The sequence below is a fragment of the Littorina saxatilis genome, linkage group LG1 (genome assembly GCF_037325665.1).
Source record: "Littorina saxatilis isolate snail1 linkage group LG1, US_GU_Lsax_2.0, whole genome shotgun sequence".
Lineage (NCBI taxonomy): Eukaryota > Metazoa > Mollusca > Gastropoda > Littorinimorpha > Littorinidae > Littorina > Littorina saxatilis.
Genome location: NC_090245.1, coordinates 63,293,018 through 63,312,136, shown reverse-complemented (window position 1 = coordinate 63,312,136; position 19,119 = coordinate 63,293,018). Strand labels below are relative to the sequence as shown.

General features: G+C 41.4%; 1 protein-coding gene across 2 annotated transcripts in view; it reads right to left on the bottom strand.

Moving 5' to 3' along the window:
- Positions 1 to 19,119, bottom strand: part of LOC138976013 (opioid-binding protein/cell adhesion molecule-like) — a 217,196-nt gene that overhangs the window by 58,350 nt on the left and 139,727 nt on the right. For both annotated transcript variants that reach the window (XM_070348806.1, XM_070348811.1), the window contains exon 3: positions 6,952 to 7,088. In XM_070348806.1, the coding sequence (XP_070204907.1) occupies positions 6,952 to 7,088 (137 nt within the window). The remainder of the gene's footprint in view (positions 1 to 6,951; positions 7,089 to 19,119) is intronic.

Genomic DNA, 19,119 nt, shown 5'->3' with positions numbered 1-19,119 from the left:
CATTTTTATTCCTACATTATTCTGATTGATCACAACCAAACCTACTATCATTGAACACATCCAAATGCAAGCGCCTGTTCTTGACAATTTAGATCAGTGCAATTTCCTGGGTCGGGCTTTGCCACAGACACTCACGGTTTGGCCTGTAGGTAAAATGTACAATGTATTTTCTGATTTGTGCACAAAAGCTTTTTTTCTTTTTTCTTTTTTTTAACATAACAATGTTTAATGTCACTGTATGTTTAAAAGACCATGGTCATATTTGTAAAAAAAATGTTAAATTAGAAAATAAATAACATTTTGGTTCATGATTTTTCCTACACCTGTGCTAAAGATAAGAAATAAAAATGTCGGGTATATAAGTCACTCAAATACAGCTAGGTATGAATGGCTCGGTTTGAGTTTGTTGCAGTTGACCCTGCACAAAGCGACATATCATGTTTTTGTTGAACAATTTTGACGTCACCCCTCCCATAGGGTGACGTATTTCACAACTTCCTGTGTTACACAAACTCTGTGATGACCAATTTTGACGTCACCCCTCCCATAGGGTGACGGATTTCACAACTTTCTACAGATGAACAATTTTGACGTCACCCCTCCCATAGGGTGACGGATGTCACAACTTCCTGTGTACACAAACTGATGACGTATTTCACAACAAAATGGCGCTGCCCATGGTCAACCTCGAAACTATCCGTATAGAATGGGGGCGTCCTCGCCCCCATAAACACCCCTCACAGCCAGGCCGGGCTCAAATACCCCGCCGTCCTTCATGCTCATCCCGTTCATGTGGAAAGATCTTGCCGTTTCCGAGTTACACCAAACTTACTCAAATGTGTTTTTCCTGGAATGTGTAGGTTTTTATTTTGTTATTGATAAAAACCACACATTTATAAACAAGAAGGGAAAGGGTTCGACCGATCTCCCTTCACAGTAGAACTGTGTGGAAGCAGGGCTGGGTGAATGGGACCTCCGGGAAGGTGGGGGGAGGGGTAGGCAAGAGCCGGACAGACAGATAGACAGACAGAGAAAAGTTGGACTACGAAGAAGAAAACAAGTCGCGTAACGCGAAATTACTACATTTAGTCAACCCGTCGAACTCAGAATGAAATTAACGCGCTGCATTTTTGTCCGTCGAGACATTATTAGCTTTGTCGATACAACGATGCCATGAGCCAAGATAGCCCATCCACTTCCACGAAAAAAGCGTGCAGAAAGTGACAAGCCAGTAGAGCGCAGTAGCATATGGCCGGTTCGCAGATAGCTTGAAGTGTCAAACCTGTACACAGCGCTTCACAGGAGAGCGCGCTTTTCTCTACTTAAAAAAAAAAAAATGTGAACCTAATTTTTAAGCTTTCAAGCTGAAATGCAATCCCATAGTCCGGGCTTCGTCGAAGATTGCTTGACCAAAATTTCATGAGGGTGTGACAGTACTGGTGCCACCTAAACTTTCACAAAACGCCGAATATGACGTCATCAAAGACATTTATCGGAAAAATAAAGAAAAACAAGTCGCGTAAGGCGAAAATACAACATTTAGTCAAGCTGTCGAACTCACAGAATGAAACTGAACGCACTGCAATTTTTCAGCAAGACCGTATACTCGTAGCATCGTCAGTCCACCGCTCGTGGTAAAGGCAGTGAAATTGACAAGAAGAGCGGGGTAGTAGTTGCGCTGAGAAGGATAGCACGCTTTTCTGTACCTCTCTTCGTTTTAACTTTCTGAGCGTGTTTTTAATCCAAACATATCATATCTATATGTTTTTGGAATCAGGAACCGACAAGGAATAAGATGAAAGTGTTTTTAAATTGATTTCGAAAATTTAATTTTGATCATAATTTTTCTATTTTTAATTTTCAGAGCTTGTTTTTAATCCAAATATAACATATTTATATGTTTTTGGAATCAGGAAATAATGAAGAATAAGATGAACGTAAATTTGGATCGTTTTATAATTTTTTGTTTTTTGTTTTACAATTTTCAGATTTTTAATGACCAAAGTCATTAATTAATTTTTAAGCCACCAAGCTGAAATGCAATACCGAAGTCCAGCCTTCGTCGAAGATTGCTTGGCCAAAATTTCAATCAATTTGATTGAAAAATGAGGGTGTGACAGTGCCGCCTCAACTTTTACAAAAAGCCGGATATGACGTCATAAAAGACATTTATCGAAAAAATATGGGGATATCATTCCCAGGAAATCTCATGTAAAATTTCATAAAGATCGGTCCAGTAGTTTAGTCTGAATTGCTCTACACACACACACGCACAGACAGACACACACACACACACACATACACCACGACCCTCGTCTCGATTCCCCCTCTATGTTACAACATTTAGTCAAAACTTGACTAAATGTAAAAACGTAACCCTTACTTGTTCTGTTCTACGCTTTTGTAATTTAATGAGGTGGTTTACTTGTCAAACGGACCAAATGGGTTTTGTTGGTTTGGCTAAGCCAGTCTAGATGTGACTTCCCTGTAGACACCATAACTCGACAAGCCTCAGACACTTCATTCAATGGCCTTAGCTGACTAGCTATGTTGGAACATTGATAAAAAAAAACAACAACAACAACACTTATTTGTGACAAAACTCATTTGCAAATGGCTCCATATCTTTAAAAGATCCTTCAGAACACAGCATTGCCTTTCTTTCCCATATCTACCAACTTAATATCTTGCTGATCCGATATGATAAATTATAACCAGGTTTTATGAAGGTTAAAGCGAAGCTATGACATTGAAAATGGAGCACAGTCAACACGATCTATTGCACCAAAATAACTCTTAACCATCTGACGTTGCAAACATGCGTATGAAGCAAAGGTCATGTATGCCTTACGCTTCCAATGACAGGACATCTATCCAAAACTGAAGGACATATAATCAGAAACACAAGTTATTACGAAAAGATTTAAGAAAATTAGGGACGAGGAAAAAGTTTAACAAGTCACGTAAAGCGAAATAAATACATTTAGTCACACTGTCGAACTCACAGAATGACACTGATCGCATTGCATTGTTTTCACCAAGACAATAGGCTTGTCGCTACAAGAAAGCGCTGACACATTCAAAGCGGCCTGCTGATCGCTTGAAGTGACAGTGTTACACGACACTTGAGATTGCCACAAGTTCTCAAACGTCGTATAGTTGTGTTCTTTTATTCTACGTCGCCCGTCTTCGCAGCAGCAGAAAACAACTCGTCAAATTGAGTTCGAGGATTTATTTAGCATTCCATACATACAACTGCACATCGTAGCAGAACTCAAAGTAGAAGCTTTTTTACATACAAATCGCGCTGGCCTATATAGTAAATACTCAATCTCGAGAATATTTCAGACCGAACATGATACAACTAAAATTAGATGAACTGCCCATGGACTAGAATAGTGACGTTCTCTGTGACGTACATCAAAAGCGCCGACGCACTTAATCCGAGCGAACGCCACGAACCCACGACTCAAAACAACCTGGTAAACAACTTGTTTTGACAGGACTAGAAAGTTCACCTGCATTCTCGTCCAAACATAAATATTGTGTTTACAAAATATAATATCGGTACTTTCCCACAAAGTACAAATAAGTCAACCACATGCAACACACAAAACTGAATTAAAGTTCAGCAACGGCAGCGTTTCCTAACAGACAGCCAGTATAGCGCAATAGTGCATTGTGCTTAACAGGAAAGCGTGCCTTTTTTCCTATTTTTTAATTTAAATAAAACAACTTTCTGAGATTGTTTTTAATCTAAACATATTATATCTATATATGTTTTGGATTCAGAAAATGATAAAGATTGGGATGAAATCTTGATTACTAAAATATTAATCTAAATTAGAATTTGAGATTGTTAATGACCAAACTCATCAATTAATGTTTAAGCTTCCAAGCTGAAATCCAATCCAATAGTTCGGGCTTTGTTGAAGATTGCTTGACCAAAATATCAATCAATTTGATCGAAAAATGAGGGCGTGACAGTGCTAATGCCTCAACTTTCACTAAAAGCCGCATATGACGTCATAAAAGACATTAAAAAAATTACAAAAAAGGTAAACATGATTTGGGAATATCTTCAGGAAGAATTTGTATGTAAAATGTCATGAAGATCGGTCCAGTTGTGTTCACGGAATCGCTCCACACACACACACACACACACACACACACATACACACACCACCCTCGTCTCCATTCCCAGTCTATGTTAAAACATTTCATCAAAACTTGGCTAAATGTAATAAAAAAAGGGAAGCAAACGGATCGGCCTGGCAGTGTCGACAAGTAAAGCTGAGGTATCAAAAGAAAGAAAGGAGAAAAAAACAAAACATCAACTTGATTTAATTTCCTGAGTATTTCCTAACTCAATTTGACTGGCACTTCCTTGAATAATGCTGTTTTTGAGAGCTGTGGAATTTGTTGTGTTTTATAAAGCAGCGCAATGACGATCTTTTGCCTTGTCCTGTTTTGCACAATCTGAGCTGGAAGGAAGGACAGGGAAAAGGCCAAAGGCACAACAAAACAAAAAAAACCCAGGGCATTCAAGGAAAACGTTATTGCATGCTCTTCACTTTTACGTAAAAGTAACCAGCCATTGGCATAATCCTTAAAGTTCGATAGATAGATCAATAATAAAAAAAAAAGTACAATTTCACTTCCACCGCAAATCACCGGTTGAATATAAACAAACGACGCTGGTCTAAGCTGTAAACATATAACGCTCTGTTGACCTCATGCTCGAAGCTACTCGTCGGTCATAAAATAAACAGTTCTGTCGGATGTCGATTACGTCAATCTTCCATAAAATTATCGCGGCAACCATACTTCCGGCCACTGCGTCGGCACAATGAATATAAACAGGCTGTAAAGACAGGGTGCTGACCCCTCGTCCTTTCTTCACTTGTATTCTGCCTGCCTCCTTCCCCGTCATTTCGACCCCTCCTCAATCGTCTTAAGAACTTGTTCTCTTTTCCCTTACCGTCGGACTGTACCAGAAGTTGCATTTCCTATTCAGTGCGAGAACATGATCCGAATATCTGTCGGAGAGAACACATCGTCTTTTTAAGACAAGGAAAGACACCCAAGTTTTGACACGTAAATCTTTTATTGCTGAAAGATGACGGGTCCCTTTGACGCAGAAAACACGATGGACAACCGTCAGACTGGCAGCAGAAAAATTTAAACTTGTCTATATCTCGTTGCGGCACCAGATTAACAACTGGGTAACCTGGGTAGGTCCACCTCAAACCCGTCTGGTTTGGTCCTGTTACTCGCAATGACACACTATATCCATGATCAACCTTCGAGGCGCTTGGTAAGGAGGTCGCCGCCAACAACAACAACAACAACAACAACAACAACAACAACAACAACAACAACAACAACAACAACAACAATGTTAAAAAACCCAGCATTATTGTTATTATCACTATCATCATTATTATTATTCTCTTTCTCCTCCAAATCATCATGGTCATCATCATACTATTATTTAAGTTATTGAGACTTCCCAGTGCACTAAGGGATTTATAGAGCAAATCGAGAAAATTCATTATTGAACGAAGCGCATAGCGCTGAGTTCAATAATTATTTTCGAGATTTGCTCTATAAATCCCTTAGTGCACTGGGATTGTTTCAATAACAATATTGTCAGTACCGCCAGATAAAAAAGAAGATTCAAAACGCACATTATGCAACGCGCATTTGGATAGGCGTAACTGTGTGGTCAGGTTTGTGTCAGATCTACTTTTGTGTGGGCTGCCTCAAGTGTGTCGTGCTTTCGTCACACGCAAACTCTTGTTTTAATTTCTGTTGGTAAATTCCAGTGTAGCGTTAAGCTAAAAAGTGATGATCTTTCATAGAGACCTCATTTAAACTCGGAGAAAGGACTGTGCTCTTAGTTATTTGCGATTCGAAACCTTCATCGAGCTTCAACAGATTGACTGTGCAGAGGTCCCTTGCCAAGGTCGACGGAAAGCACATTTTCAAAATAAATGTGGCATGTTTCTCGTGTGGTATCTTCACTCATCGGGGAGTCTGGTACTAAATATGAACGGTAAGAATGCTCTGAACCCTACACGTATTATATCCCCATCGTTTTATCGTTCACATTTGCCCAACATGTTAATTTGCTGAGCGGGATTTATGTCGTTCGCTAGGCTATGGCAATCGAACCACTGCACTGAGTCTCATTTCAAAAACAAAAATTGCTCGTCACGTTGCACTGAGTCTGCACGCATGAGGCAGGCTGGTAATAAGTCTTATATATGGTAAGAACGTTCTAAACCCTACACGTTTTCGATTCCGATTGTTCTTGCCTTGAAATGATAATTCGGAAAACATTCATTTACTGAACAGATGCAGTCGTATTTCAGTGTAGTCTGCTACGTGCTGATCTAGCTGCTACGTTATCGGAATAACACTTGTGTTTTCTGTTAGCTGCTGGGAATTGTATACTAACTCATCATTTGGTAATGTGGATGCTACATGCCACTAACATTACATGGCATAATTATGAGAGGAATTTTCGCAAGTCGAAACTGAAAAATTAGACACCCCAGCGGGTTCTATTTTTAGATCAGTGGCAACTGTGGCACAGGCACAAGCAATCTGTCAGAAAAAAACCACTTCTGCTTTTAATTGAGAAGCAGGAAATTTATGGTCATAATCATTGGTATTGTGGAGAATATAAGCTACATGTCATTAATTAATTCTGAGGATGAGAGTACACTCTCGCTCAGGCAAAGGGCGGGAGAATCCGCTCTGTGGAAAAGTTAGCGCACTCCAAGAGTGCGCTAACAGTTTTAGCGCATCGCCATTAGCCAATCAACTGGTTCACATCAGTCATGTGACACCAGTACTTACTGACAATTGTTGTTATTATTGTTGCTGTTGTTGTTGTTGTGTAGCTGGGACAGAAAAAGGGAAGGGTGGTGTAGAAAGACTCACGTTTTTGGTGCCCAGGCCCTCCAGGATGCATTCCAGCCTGGCCAGCTCGCCCTCCTTGTAGGTGTAGTTGACCTGCGACTCCAGGAACCGCGGCTGTGGTCTCTGCTTCTTCCTCTCGCCCACACCCCGACCAACCACTGCAACACACAGCGACACACAAGCGTTAACCCTCAGCCTGGCTTCACATGGAATACTGATTGCAATTGGTTGGTTAATAGACTGATTCAGTAATTGATCGAGTCTTTTTTTTTTTTTTTTTTAACGAACGAACGAACTTTATTACTCAAGGATAAAGATTTTAGGTTGATGCCTGGACTTACAATCTGTCCCTGCTAAAACTAAAATATTTGGTCTTAAAATGATACAATCTGGACTATCCATGTTATGCAACGTTTTAATGATATTAGAAATATTCAGACGCTTCAACAACATTTTAGTTGATTTAATTTTAATTTTATTTTAAACCTGTTTTTAAACATACATTGATCGAGTCTTTAATTGCTTGCTTGAATGCTCAATTGATCAGCCTTGCGTTCTTGCTTGCTCAACTGATCAGTCTATTTATCAATCGATTTATTAGTTGATGGACTGATCGGTTGGCGAATTTATTTCAATGACTGCCTGCCTGCTTCATTGTTTCTTTTATTCACTTGTTCATGTGTGTGAGTGATTGACCTTGCGCACCAAGGAATGAAGTAAGGCACAGTCCTGGTAGCAAGTGATGTGTACTTTTCAGTACATAAGATCTCGAAAGCTATGCGGTAAAAAAAAACACCACCACATAATCTTACTCACAAGAGAGAGAGAGAGGGGGGGAGAGAGAGAGAGAGAGAGAGAGAGAGAGAGAGAGAGAGAGAGAGAGAGAGAGAGAGAGAGAGAGAGAGAGAGAGAGAGAGATATCTGTAAAATCTGTGTGGAAGTTTACATTTCTAAATGACTTTGTGGGTTTTTTGCAGTTAATTCCGTTGTATTTACATACGTAATGTGACATTCCAAAAGTGCTTTGCTTGTGTGTTATTCTTCCTTCCCTGGGTGTTTTGCAATGGACTCTCGAGTGTACATGTTTGCACTGTGTCAGCATTGTGGTGATGTGCAGCCTGACAGACGCAGCAAGGCGCTGATAATGGACTACACAGGCTGATCGGCGAAAAGGAACACATTACGCAATCTTAGTGAACATTTTTGACGCCGACCTGTCCCAATAAAAGCCAGTATTTAAGCTCAGTTTTCATTGAACAGATCTCTGGACAGTCTTGGATTGAACATGTAAAGTTATCTCAGCATGATTTTCCCCTGCTGGTTTTGGCTGACGGAGAGGTAGGACTTTCATCAGCCATGATCAGAGCCCATCTATCACGCGCAATAACTGTGCTGACAGGAGCACATGCTCATCTCGTTTCCTCACGCGAGACAACGAGAGCCAAGCAAATCGGGAGTGACCGCTCTTCGAAGGCCACAAGAATGCCCTGAGGCATACACACGAAACGGGGAACATCTCTGATTAGACCTGTGACCTCGGATAAGCGTAATGAAACCCGAATCGAGGGAGTTGCCAGCAGGAACAATGTTGTGCTCCCATTTCTGTCAGTCCTTTCCTGCTGTCGCCAATTTCGTCTTTCTCAATATGGCCTTTGTTGGCCCATAATATAGTTAGATATAGTCACTGCCCTGTTTCATATAATTATACATATATATAGCTATTCTGATGGACACGTGGGGGAATTCGGGGGCTGTGATTGGATGGTCTGACACATCCCTTTTCCGATTATCAAAGCATAACGCTACGGAAGTTGGCCATTTTCGACTCGTCGGCATTATACTTGTCTCGTCTAAATATCGGGCCCTATTGCTACGCTGAAAATACAATAGCTGTTAATAGCAGTGCAAATTCTGTACTGGTAAGGTTAATTAATTGATTATCAGGGCCGGACCCAGGGGGGGGGGGGGGTTCCAGGGGTTCCGGAACCCCACCCCTGGAAAAAGCATGTACCTTGCTTTGAGTGGTTTTTTTTTTTTTTTACTAGTTTTAGCACCAAAACAATGCTGCTCTTAACCCTCAAAACAAGGCCCAGAATGCACCAGATTGCACAGATTTTAACCGTTTTTCAAAAATTTTCTGGGGGAGCATGCCCCCGGACCCCCCTAGTTCGCGCGCCTGCTCTGCAGGCGCGCGCTTGTGGCTTCGCCACTTCGCTGATTTGCCCCCCCAAAAAAGGAGGAACCGCCCCCCCTTACAACTCATTTGGTCCGGCCCTGATTATTGGTAATCAACTGATTTATTGATTAATGAACTAATTTATCGTTCTTTCCCCGCACTGTTCACGTCATCCGGGTTGGTTTACAATGCCACTCATTTGAGCCTCTTACGGCTGACTTGTGAATATTTCTAACGTAATTATGTTTCTTTTTCCACGTGATAGTGATTTACTCAGGTGATCTGCCCTTTGCAAGTGTTCTTAATAATGAATGATTCATTTCAGTCATATGACGCGAGGACCCGAAACACGACCACTCTGCTGGAAACACGCGATCACAGAGCAATATTGTCAGCGGCGTGTTCATAACGGCACACAGAAATGGCGTGTTTGTCTTAACTATCTGTCACATTTTCAAATATTAATTTAAGTTTAAAATAGTGCAATGTGAGTTTAGGATGTGTGTTTTGAAACTAAAGGTAACAACGTTCCGAACTTAACAGTACAATACACTCGAAGCGCGGGTTCTTCTCTTTGCCAGGCTTACAAAAAAGGCATACAAATCAAACGCACCCAATCCGAAAGGCTTGCAACATTATAGCATATTGCAACTTACTCCGAACTACCGAACCAGGGTTTTGACCAAATATAATGATTAATAAGAGGGTGGGAACGTCAGGCGTCATCACCACAACAAATGAATTGCTGTGAAATGTCTCTGGGACACACACTGGCACAAGTCCCCGAGGTAATAAACACACGCACAAACACGCACGCACGCACACACTTGCAAAATAACTCTGACACACACACCGCTTTCCTCAAAGCGTAGCAAAATATTTACTTCTTCGGCAAATGTGGAATTAAAATTGCTGAAAACGTCCCTGTTTTTATTTTTTATTTTATTTCGAAAGTATCATTTTACAACGAAACGGGCACGATTGTATCAGTTTTCTTTCGATGCAATGTAAAAAGAAGCTAATCAATTTGTCTCATCTTCTTTTTAACACGCTCTGAGCAATAGTATTTCTTTTCCGACGAGTTTTCCAAACGTTCCATAAGCCGTTCTCAAGCATGGCTATAAGTCAGCCTTCCCTCGCTGCCAAGCTCAAAACTAGACGCTAGGAAAAGGTAAAAATATCAGTTCTCAATCGACTTGATTACATTTTGTTTGGTTTTCGATGCGGAAGAGAAAGAAAGGTGGGAGGAAGGAGAGGTCAGTTTTAAAAAGCACACCTAAATAAACTCCTTGTTTCCTTGGCAACGACTTATTGCCATGCTTGAGAACGTGTGGAACTTTTGGAAAACTCGTCGAAAAAGAAACCTGTCGAGTAGACGTAATGCTCACAATCCTGTCTTGCCAGAATCGTTATCATGAGAATACTTTTTTCTGTGTGTAGAGATTAATGACATTTTACGAGAATTACGGCCTATTTTCTGGATTTAAGAGGAACCATCCGTCCTCCGAAATGAGGGCGTGGTTCTCTCTAAGAGTCATATTCTAGCCTTATATTGCTGCTTGTACGGGAGGGCCTTTGTAAAGTCCATTTGCACTCTGCGTCGCTCGTTTACCTGTAGGTGGTAAATATTGCGGCAGATATTGTGCCTAATCAAATGAAATCTCATTTACTGTGAACAATAATGGATCGATTCCTGGACCTTTTTTTAAACTGGGATACTGCTTTCGACCAAATGAATTTAAGCGGCTTTTTACTTTTGGGAGACATATTTCACTGACCCACAAATGTTAAAAACTTCAAGAACCTTTGACATTTTTTTTCTATCCCAGTCTCTAAAGTCTTCATTTTTGCCTGCCAGTCATGGTTTTCTCCAACGTTCTCGTACAATCTGACCTTCCGAAAGAAAGAAAGTGAGTAAAATACGAGTTGTTTCTCTCATCTGAAGTGTCTTCGCTAACAAAATGATACATAGTCATCGCTCTGTTGAATTGGTTAATTCTTCGTTATATTTTGATTTCAATAGAGCATTATTTAAAAACAGTATTATTCATCTATTCATCCATTCATTTACGTTATATTCAAAATTCGCGAATTTCGAATCAAAGGCTGGGAGTTTCAGAATGACTGTGGTAGGTAACAACAACTGTCACCAGGCTGTTCTCTTGTCCCATTAAAAGGCTAATAAAGAGAACTAAAACAGATGTCCGGTCAACGGCTAACAGATTTAGAAATGACTGTGGTAGGTAACAGCAACTGACACAAGTGTAAATAAGGCTGCTCTCTTCCCCTTTAAAGGCTAAAAACCCCAAAAGAGAGAACTAAAACAGACGTGTAAATCACACGTTGACAAGCACGAAAGTAAAGGAAACATGTGCAGACAAATATCAACGACCCACAACTTCGTGCCAAATGAAGAACAAGTTACAACCAGACGAGACAGTCAAGACACAACCATCTGGAGTGGAGTAGACGTCCTTCGTCTCGTCCAACTTTTACTGAAAGGCGGATAGTGTACCCGCTAAGACGGGCCACAAACACGGACCGGGTCTGGATCCAGACGGCCTCCTTTCAAAACGACAAAACGCGGCTTAGCGAAATGACGACAACCAGCATTAGCATCTATTTTTTCCCCACCCTGTTTGGCTCCTTGCGGGCCCTGTTTGCAAAATTTGCTTGCCCTTTCAATTCGCTCAACATGTTTGGATCTGCGCATCTAGGAACAACAATCTCAAGAAGCCCAGGGGACTCGGAGGAATTATTCAAAAGCCGCAAAATAAGCAATCAGAGGGAGAGAGAGAGAGAGAGAGAGAGAGAGAGAGAGAGAGAGAGAGAGAGAGAGAGAGAGAGAGAGAGAGAGAGAGAGAGAGACAGAGAGAGACAGACAGACAGACAGACAGACAGACAAACAGAGACAAACAGACAGAGAGACAGAGAGAGAGACAGAGAGAGAGAGAGAGAGAGAGAGAGAGAGAGAGAGAGAGAGATTTGTCAGACCAACATTAATTACTTTTAATACTTGGAAACAGGTGGGGGGTTTTCACCCAAAATAAGCAAAGCCATCAGATTGCCCGATTTTAAAATAAATGATCAGATGAAACACATCCAGCCCCAAAAGCCCACTTAAGCGATAAAGGTGACGCTAAACGTGTCCTGTGTTGGCCTGTTCCGTGGTGGAGGCTAGGTGATTGAGATTGAAATGCTATCTCCGGGATCAAGCAGCACGCCGATGCTTTGTGCGGCATTACGCACAAGGCTTCCAGCCACACCTTGCCAAGGGGCCTCATCAACATTGCTCACCTCCTCTACTCCTGGATTTGCATTTTAAGTAACAGCCTGAGTAGTAAGTGTTCTCAGCGACAACCGATTCTCAGCCGATAGGCCTCCAGCAAGGTGGTGACACCGTTGATCGCACTTTAAAAGCGACACGTCCTGTCTTTGCATCTTCATTACAGCACTGTTGTGACACATCGGTAAACCAGAAATATTGCTCATACACCTGGTGAATCTCAACCAAAGCGCATCTTTATTTTCACATTATAAAGTTGTAACCCCGTTTGAGTTTATGTTGATGCCTTGTGGTTATGCCAACAGCACAACAGCAGCATACGAATTCAGGTACCGATGAAAAATGCCATGCAAATACGCTTTAATTATGAAATCGACAACGCTTACACTGCTACGTAGAAATCCACCGGAAGTGGATTCGGTTCCAAAATTAGTACGGTTCACGAGAGCTGCATGTAACAGGTGTGCGTACGCATAAAATTGCCTCAGCGTTTGCAGTCAGCACGTCCCCCTCGCCCATCCCCACAGAGCGAGTCCTTAAAAGCTGCCATTTATGTAGAGGTTACAAGCCGAGTCTCCGCGATTATCAAAAATAATGGTCGAAGTTAGCGGATCATGAAAAATGCGAGCTTCAGCGAGCTTTTTCATGACCGCGAACTGAGACCATTCTTTTTTATAATCACTGAGACGAGGTATGTAACCTCTTTATTCCTCCTTTCTTCGGTTATTCAAAGAAAAGAGGAGTTTTTGTGCGAAAGTTTGATCGAATCATATTCACCCAACCAGTCTACCTGCGCAGGCGATCGATTAATGCGCGGTTGTATAGTTCCGTGCAAATCATTCAATTCTGTTAACACTTCTTGTCAGTTTCCATGTTTTGAACTAAAATCAAATACACAGCTATGTTGTCATTCTGCTGTGGCGGTAAAGGCAGATAGTGTGTGTTCTGTTCATGTTTTGGTATCGCTCAGGAAATGTTCTTTCCTCGAATGTGACTAGCAGACGAAGTTTTACACCCGTGTTCCAACGTTAAAAACTGTTTGAAGTTCAGTTTTCTGGGGCAAAATAGTGCATAAAACCGCTGCACGTTCTTTAATTTGATTAAATGTTTGCAATTGATTGCGTGTGATCTGTTTATAAAATGAAATATTGTTGAAAACTGACCGTCGGATTGCAGTCTTGTCGATGCAGCCGAAATCTGGAAGGGGAACTACTCGTGTCGCTAGACAAAGTATGAGAGTTACTTTTCCTTGGAATCTTGCTAGCGATAAACGATTGTGCACGGCAGATCTGAATTCAGAAAACAACCAAACTCATGGATTTTATATTGAGGTTCATGTGTTCAAGCCTGTAGTTGCTGGTTTAAATGCGGTATGGTTGTATTGTTTGCTCCAGAAATGTATCTTTTGTACATTAGAGTGTTCTGAACTTTTGAGTTGCAAAAAGTAGATCCACAATGTGTGCAGTCTCTACCCATGAGCTATCGAGGATTCAGGCCCGTTGTTGGGTAAGTGATTTTGGTTGTTGGGTAAGTTACCGAAAAATAACTAGCCCTACAAGTTTACAGAGAGAAAGAAGCAGAGGGGGGAATAATGAGAGGATCTAAATGCAAACTGGTTCCGGAAATTCGGCTACTTTAGAAAAGTGAGTGTATATAATGGAAAGGAAGTGTGCACGTGCACAAACAGGTGGCGTTGTCGTGCCGGCCAATGATGGAAGCACTGGGGCGAAAGAAACAGATCGTAATGACCCTGCACTGCATCCAGATGCGGGCTCGTCACTGACAGCTTGGCGCTACCCTCACATGCACAATCATTCACACACACACGTACACTTCAATTTTTTTGAGATCGAAGAGACAACGCTAAACCGAGCTCATTTCTCTCTTTTTCTGTGCAGTAACTCATTGTTATTTGTCTGTTCGTTCGTGCACTTTAGAGACCAATAGGTCGACGTACTAACTATAGTAAATGTTTCCGTTCGTTTACGATGAAACGCTCTTATTTAATAACTAACCTTCTTTGTTTTTGAATTGTTCATACTTTCTGAGAGAATAAAAAACCCACCCGTTATTTATTCGCATTTAAAAAAATCGTTTTTTCTTTAGCATTTAAATTGATCCATATGTATTATGCCGCTGACGCCAGTTGTTTGTTCCGTTTGCACACAAATGATTGTACAGGTAACTCCACATACCAAATATTGAGATGATTCTGCCGCCCTAGTCCTGTCTAATATATGTCTCTTCCACAGGGCCGGACTAGGCGAAGAGGAGGGGGGGGGTTGCCAGTGGTGGCCCAGGGGGATGTCCCCCCTGGCGGCAGGGGCGGATCAGTTCATTTTATGACTGGGTTTTTTCAAAAGTATATTGTGAAGATATGGGTGTGAAGGCGCGAAGCGCCGAGCCGACGGCGCGAAGCGCCTAGCTTGCTAGGGGGGTCCGGGGGCATGCCCCCCCGGAAAATTTTGAAAAAAAGGATGCAAAATGGTGCAATCTGGTGCATTCTGAGGATGATCATTACCAGTTTCAGGCAGCAGATTTTGTCACTGATTAATACCCCCAAAATTGAAACTCAATGTAAAATAAAGAAATGCATACCTCATTCAATATTTTTATTTTTTGGCTGGGGGGGGGGTCCGGAACCCTAGAACCCCCCCCCCCCCCACCCTCGTTGTGGGGGTCAGGGGGCGAAGCCCCCTGAAGCTGACGGGTAGGTCTTATTCTGAAATAGGAAAATGGTCGCTCCTTGCATGAAACGGCATAAAATAAGCAATAATAAAAAAAAAATTAAATAAGTAAGGTACATGTTTAGGCTAGGGGGGGGGGGGTTGCGCAACCCCCATAACCCCCCCGGTAGTCCGGCCCTGTTCCATATCATCGAAATTGAGAGTTTCAGCGCGCGGTGCAAGATTCTAATATTAGGAAAACGAAAGAAATGATAACTGTTTTCAAAAAGAAGGCTGTTGAAGTCTTTTAATGGATGTCGGGCAAGCTGAACGAGTGAGTGAGTATAAATACCTTTGGACAGTACTGTCCTCGATAACCAACTTCATTTCAATGCTTAGTCAGATTCTGCTCACGAAAAATGTAAGCCTCGATTGTACTAGTCATAAAAAGAAACTGCAATTTCTAAATGTGAAATCGTCGATTCTTTGCACTTTAAAAAAAGAGAACTTTTAATGATTCTTTGCATACTTTTTAGCGGTGTTTGCGGGCTTGGTGTCCTTGCCAGAGATTTTGAAGAGGAAACATATGAGGATAACCTGACGACAAACCCCGTCGCGATATAACCTTGAACGGTTGAAAACGACGTTAAACACCAAATAAAGAAAGAATGACGACAAATGGAAATAATACATGTATTGAAAGTGTTTATTATACACTAGTTTGTATAAGCGATACATATTTATGTATTATGTTTGTCTGTGAAGATATTCTACATGTCAAAATATTTCTAATCGTAAACGCCCACAGTGATGGGTTTGGCAAACATAAAGACAGAGATTTTGAAAAGGGCAGCAAGAGTGTCGCAAGGTGAGTAGTGGGAGAGAGGCAGACGATCGTGGCTGTGCTGTATGGAAGACGAGTGGTACAAAAGGTTGGAGCGTGATTGTGCAATCGATAGAACCCACGCACTTGCTGAGCACTACGAGCGGTGGTTAAATCGACAGAAATAACGAGCCCTGAATGTTATGTGAAAACTCAGCGAACGGCATGTTTATTCATACATTTCTTTAAAACCAGTATGTTACTGAACAACTTAATGCTACAAATGTCAGTTTCATGGGTGATTTATTCCAGGTTTGATGCACTAAATTCTCAGCCAAAGAAATGAATGGGAATGAGTGAATCAGTCTGCAGACAGAGGAAGATGCACGCAAACACTTCTCTTCCAGCAAATTCACTTTCTGAAGATTCTGTACACGTCGAACGTTCTGCATGCGCCTATTCAACAATTGAGTGGTTAAAATGTATCACAGAAACATTACGATGTATCAATACAAACAACATTGCAATAATCGTTTCTTTTGTTCTTGTTTTCGGCTGTGTCGTCTGCTCCGTGTATGATTTTTCTTCTTTTTCCAACTGAAGAGTCCAGAAATGGGACGCTACTCTTTCGATTTATTGCAACAGTTGTCTTCCCTCCCATCACGTTAACGAAAGTGAAACCATTTTGAACTCAAAGCCATGACGTTCCCTACACAAGGCTTTGATAACGAACGGATAAGGGGCGTAACTCCTTAGTCATATTACAGTTGAAAATTCAAAGCGGGTCGGCTTCACTCAATTTCTTGGCATCAGAGGCTTGACATAAATTAGGAAAACAAATGGTTGGACCCATCATGGACCAACTAAAACGCTGTAGGGCAGAATTAATATTTTGATGGTATTTTTGAACGTTCTCAGCGTCACTGTAGGAAGTGGTGTTCTCAGCGTGCAGAAAGTGAGCGTCAAGTCCCTTTGTATCAACAACGAAAATCTTTGCATCTCGTGCGTTTCGATTCATTCAAAGATGCAAAGATTTTCGCTGAAGCTCGCATTTTTCATGATCCGCTAACTTCGACCATTATTTTTGATAATCACTGAGACTCGGCAATACCTCTACTTATTCCCAAGACTTTATGGCTATTGACTTTGGTTATATCTTGATTTCGTAGTTGCAGTGTCCGAAATCTAAATAATAGATTTTGTCGTTTTTGTCTTGTAGTTAGAAGCCTGTATTTAGTGTTATTTGGGTTCAGTGACATATGGTTTAAGTTCTGAACATTCTAGCAATCGATCAATGTTTTCTTGGAGGATTTTTAGCAGTTTGATAAGATCTTGGTGACTTAAATAAATTGTAGTATCACCTGTAAATAGTTCACACATGCATTTTACAACTAATGGCAGGTCGTTAAGACTGATTGAAAATAGTAAAAGACCAAGAACAGAACCTCCAGAGAGAAAGAGAGAGAGATGGGGAGGGAGTTATGGTTGGGAGGTAGTAAGCGTGACATTTGCAAAGCTAGCCATGGCTATGGGTGCTAATTAGAGCAGTAAACTGTCACCTTGCTGTGACCCTCCGCTGTTGAAGACTCATCGCGCCTACAGCATACACGACTCCGGTCTACTTTTGACGTACTTTGGTTTCTGACACCATCAGTTCAGTGATTCGCGCATCTTGGAATTCCAGCGAAAGAAGTAAGACCACTTGAAATGCTACAGGGCGCATGACAGAGTACATGAAACTGCGCTTGACTTTGGATTAAAACAAAGCTTTTTGGTGTCTGATGTAGTTATAAATCATTAGAATGGCTGGAAAACTAAAACTGAGGGCGAACCAATCTTAAAGAGAAAACAAAAATTGAAACGATGAAGATAACTGGAAGGCCGGTTGGTTCGTTGTTGACTTTCCAAAATACGTAGGGCAAAATATTTAAAGATGCTTTCCTTTTCCTGTAAACTATTGCGTCAACAATTACAGATCCATCCTGCTAAGTTATTTAAAGCACATTGAGTAACCTTCCCGGTGAATATTTACTGCTTTTTGTGCTGATAATGTCTACAGAATTAATTTCTGAACTGTAAACCAGTGAAAATGTAGGTTTTCACATCGTCGGCGTGTTGGGCCAAGTTTGATTCCGGCCTGCGCTTTAACTTAAAAGAGTCTCAACTCAGCCATATGCTGTCATGCAGCGTGAATTGGTGCATTGTCTACAAATATGTGTCGATCTGCAATTTGTCCAAATGCCCACGCAACCAAGTCTAGCACGTAACATTGGCGTGAAAAACTCGGATACCGGCGCTTGAGCACACAGCTGCAGATCGTTGCGATGCCTGATGAAAGAATGCGCCGCCGGCCAATTGTTTGGCGCTCATAAAGCCCGGAAAATTCATACCAGCCCCCTGTCTGTAGGTCCTGGCGTTTCTCTCGCTTAGAAAGTGGGCAAATACATACCTCCCTCAGTCAGTCGAGATCAGCGTGTCTTCACAAACACGCGCCTGCTTACCCATACCAGCCGAGAGATCGCTGCAGGGAATATACAGCTCGTCTTCATTTTTTTGTCGGTTACCGAGCAGAAACAAAAATAGACAGAAATATATGTCAGGTCTTAGTAATACAAGAAAACACGAGCCTTCTTATAGGGCGCCCGCATTCAAAACTTCCTGCCTAAAACGCAAGCAAGAAAGAATGCAGGTACCAAAGTAAGAAAGAAAATAAACAAGGACCGTTTACGTCCCGGAGCCCATGTCCCCTGTAGGCAGTCAGACATTTACTTAGTGCCATGACCTTACACAAAGAGATCGGAAGTCTTCTTCTTAGAATGTTACATTGCATGTGCTCTGTTTGACAATAATTATGAAAGCCTTCTGCAATAAAAGCATTTTTCGCTAGCAACCAAGTGGATAAAGGACATCTACAACAAGACATTACTGTCTTTTCTTTCTACAAAAAGACAATACCAGTGTCAATTGCCAAAGCTGTCTTCGTTATTAAAAGTTCAGGACAGCTCACTTATCTCCACATATAAAATATTCAGATGATTCTGCCGCCCTAGCCGTGTCACGTCTGATTCCAATTCGACAAACAATCTGAACAGCAAAAACGAAACAAATCGTGCATGTCATTGGTACGAATAATCAAATGTGTATCCAAAACAGTCAGGTTTGTTCACCTATCTTGTCCAACAATGATGTTATGGCATGCTGAACGTTGTAGGTGTCAAAGTCCTCTCGGCAGCCAGAA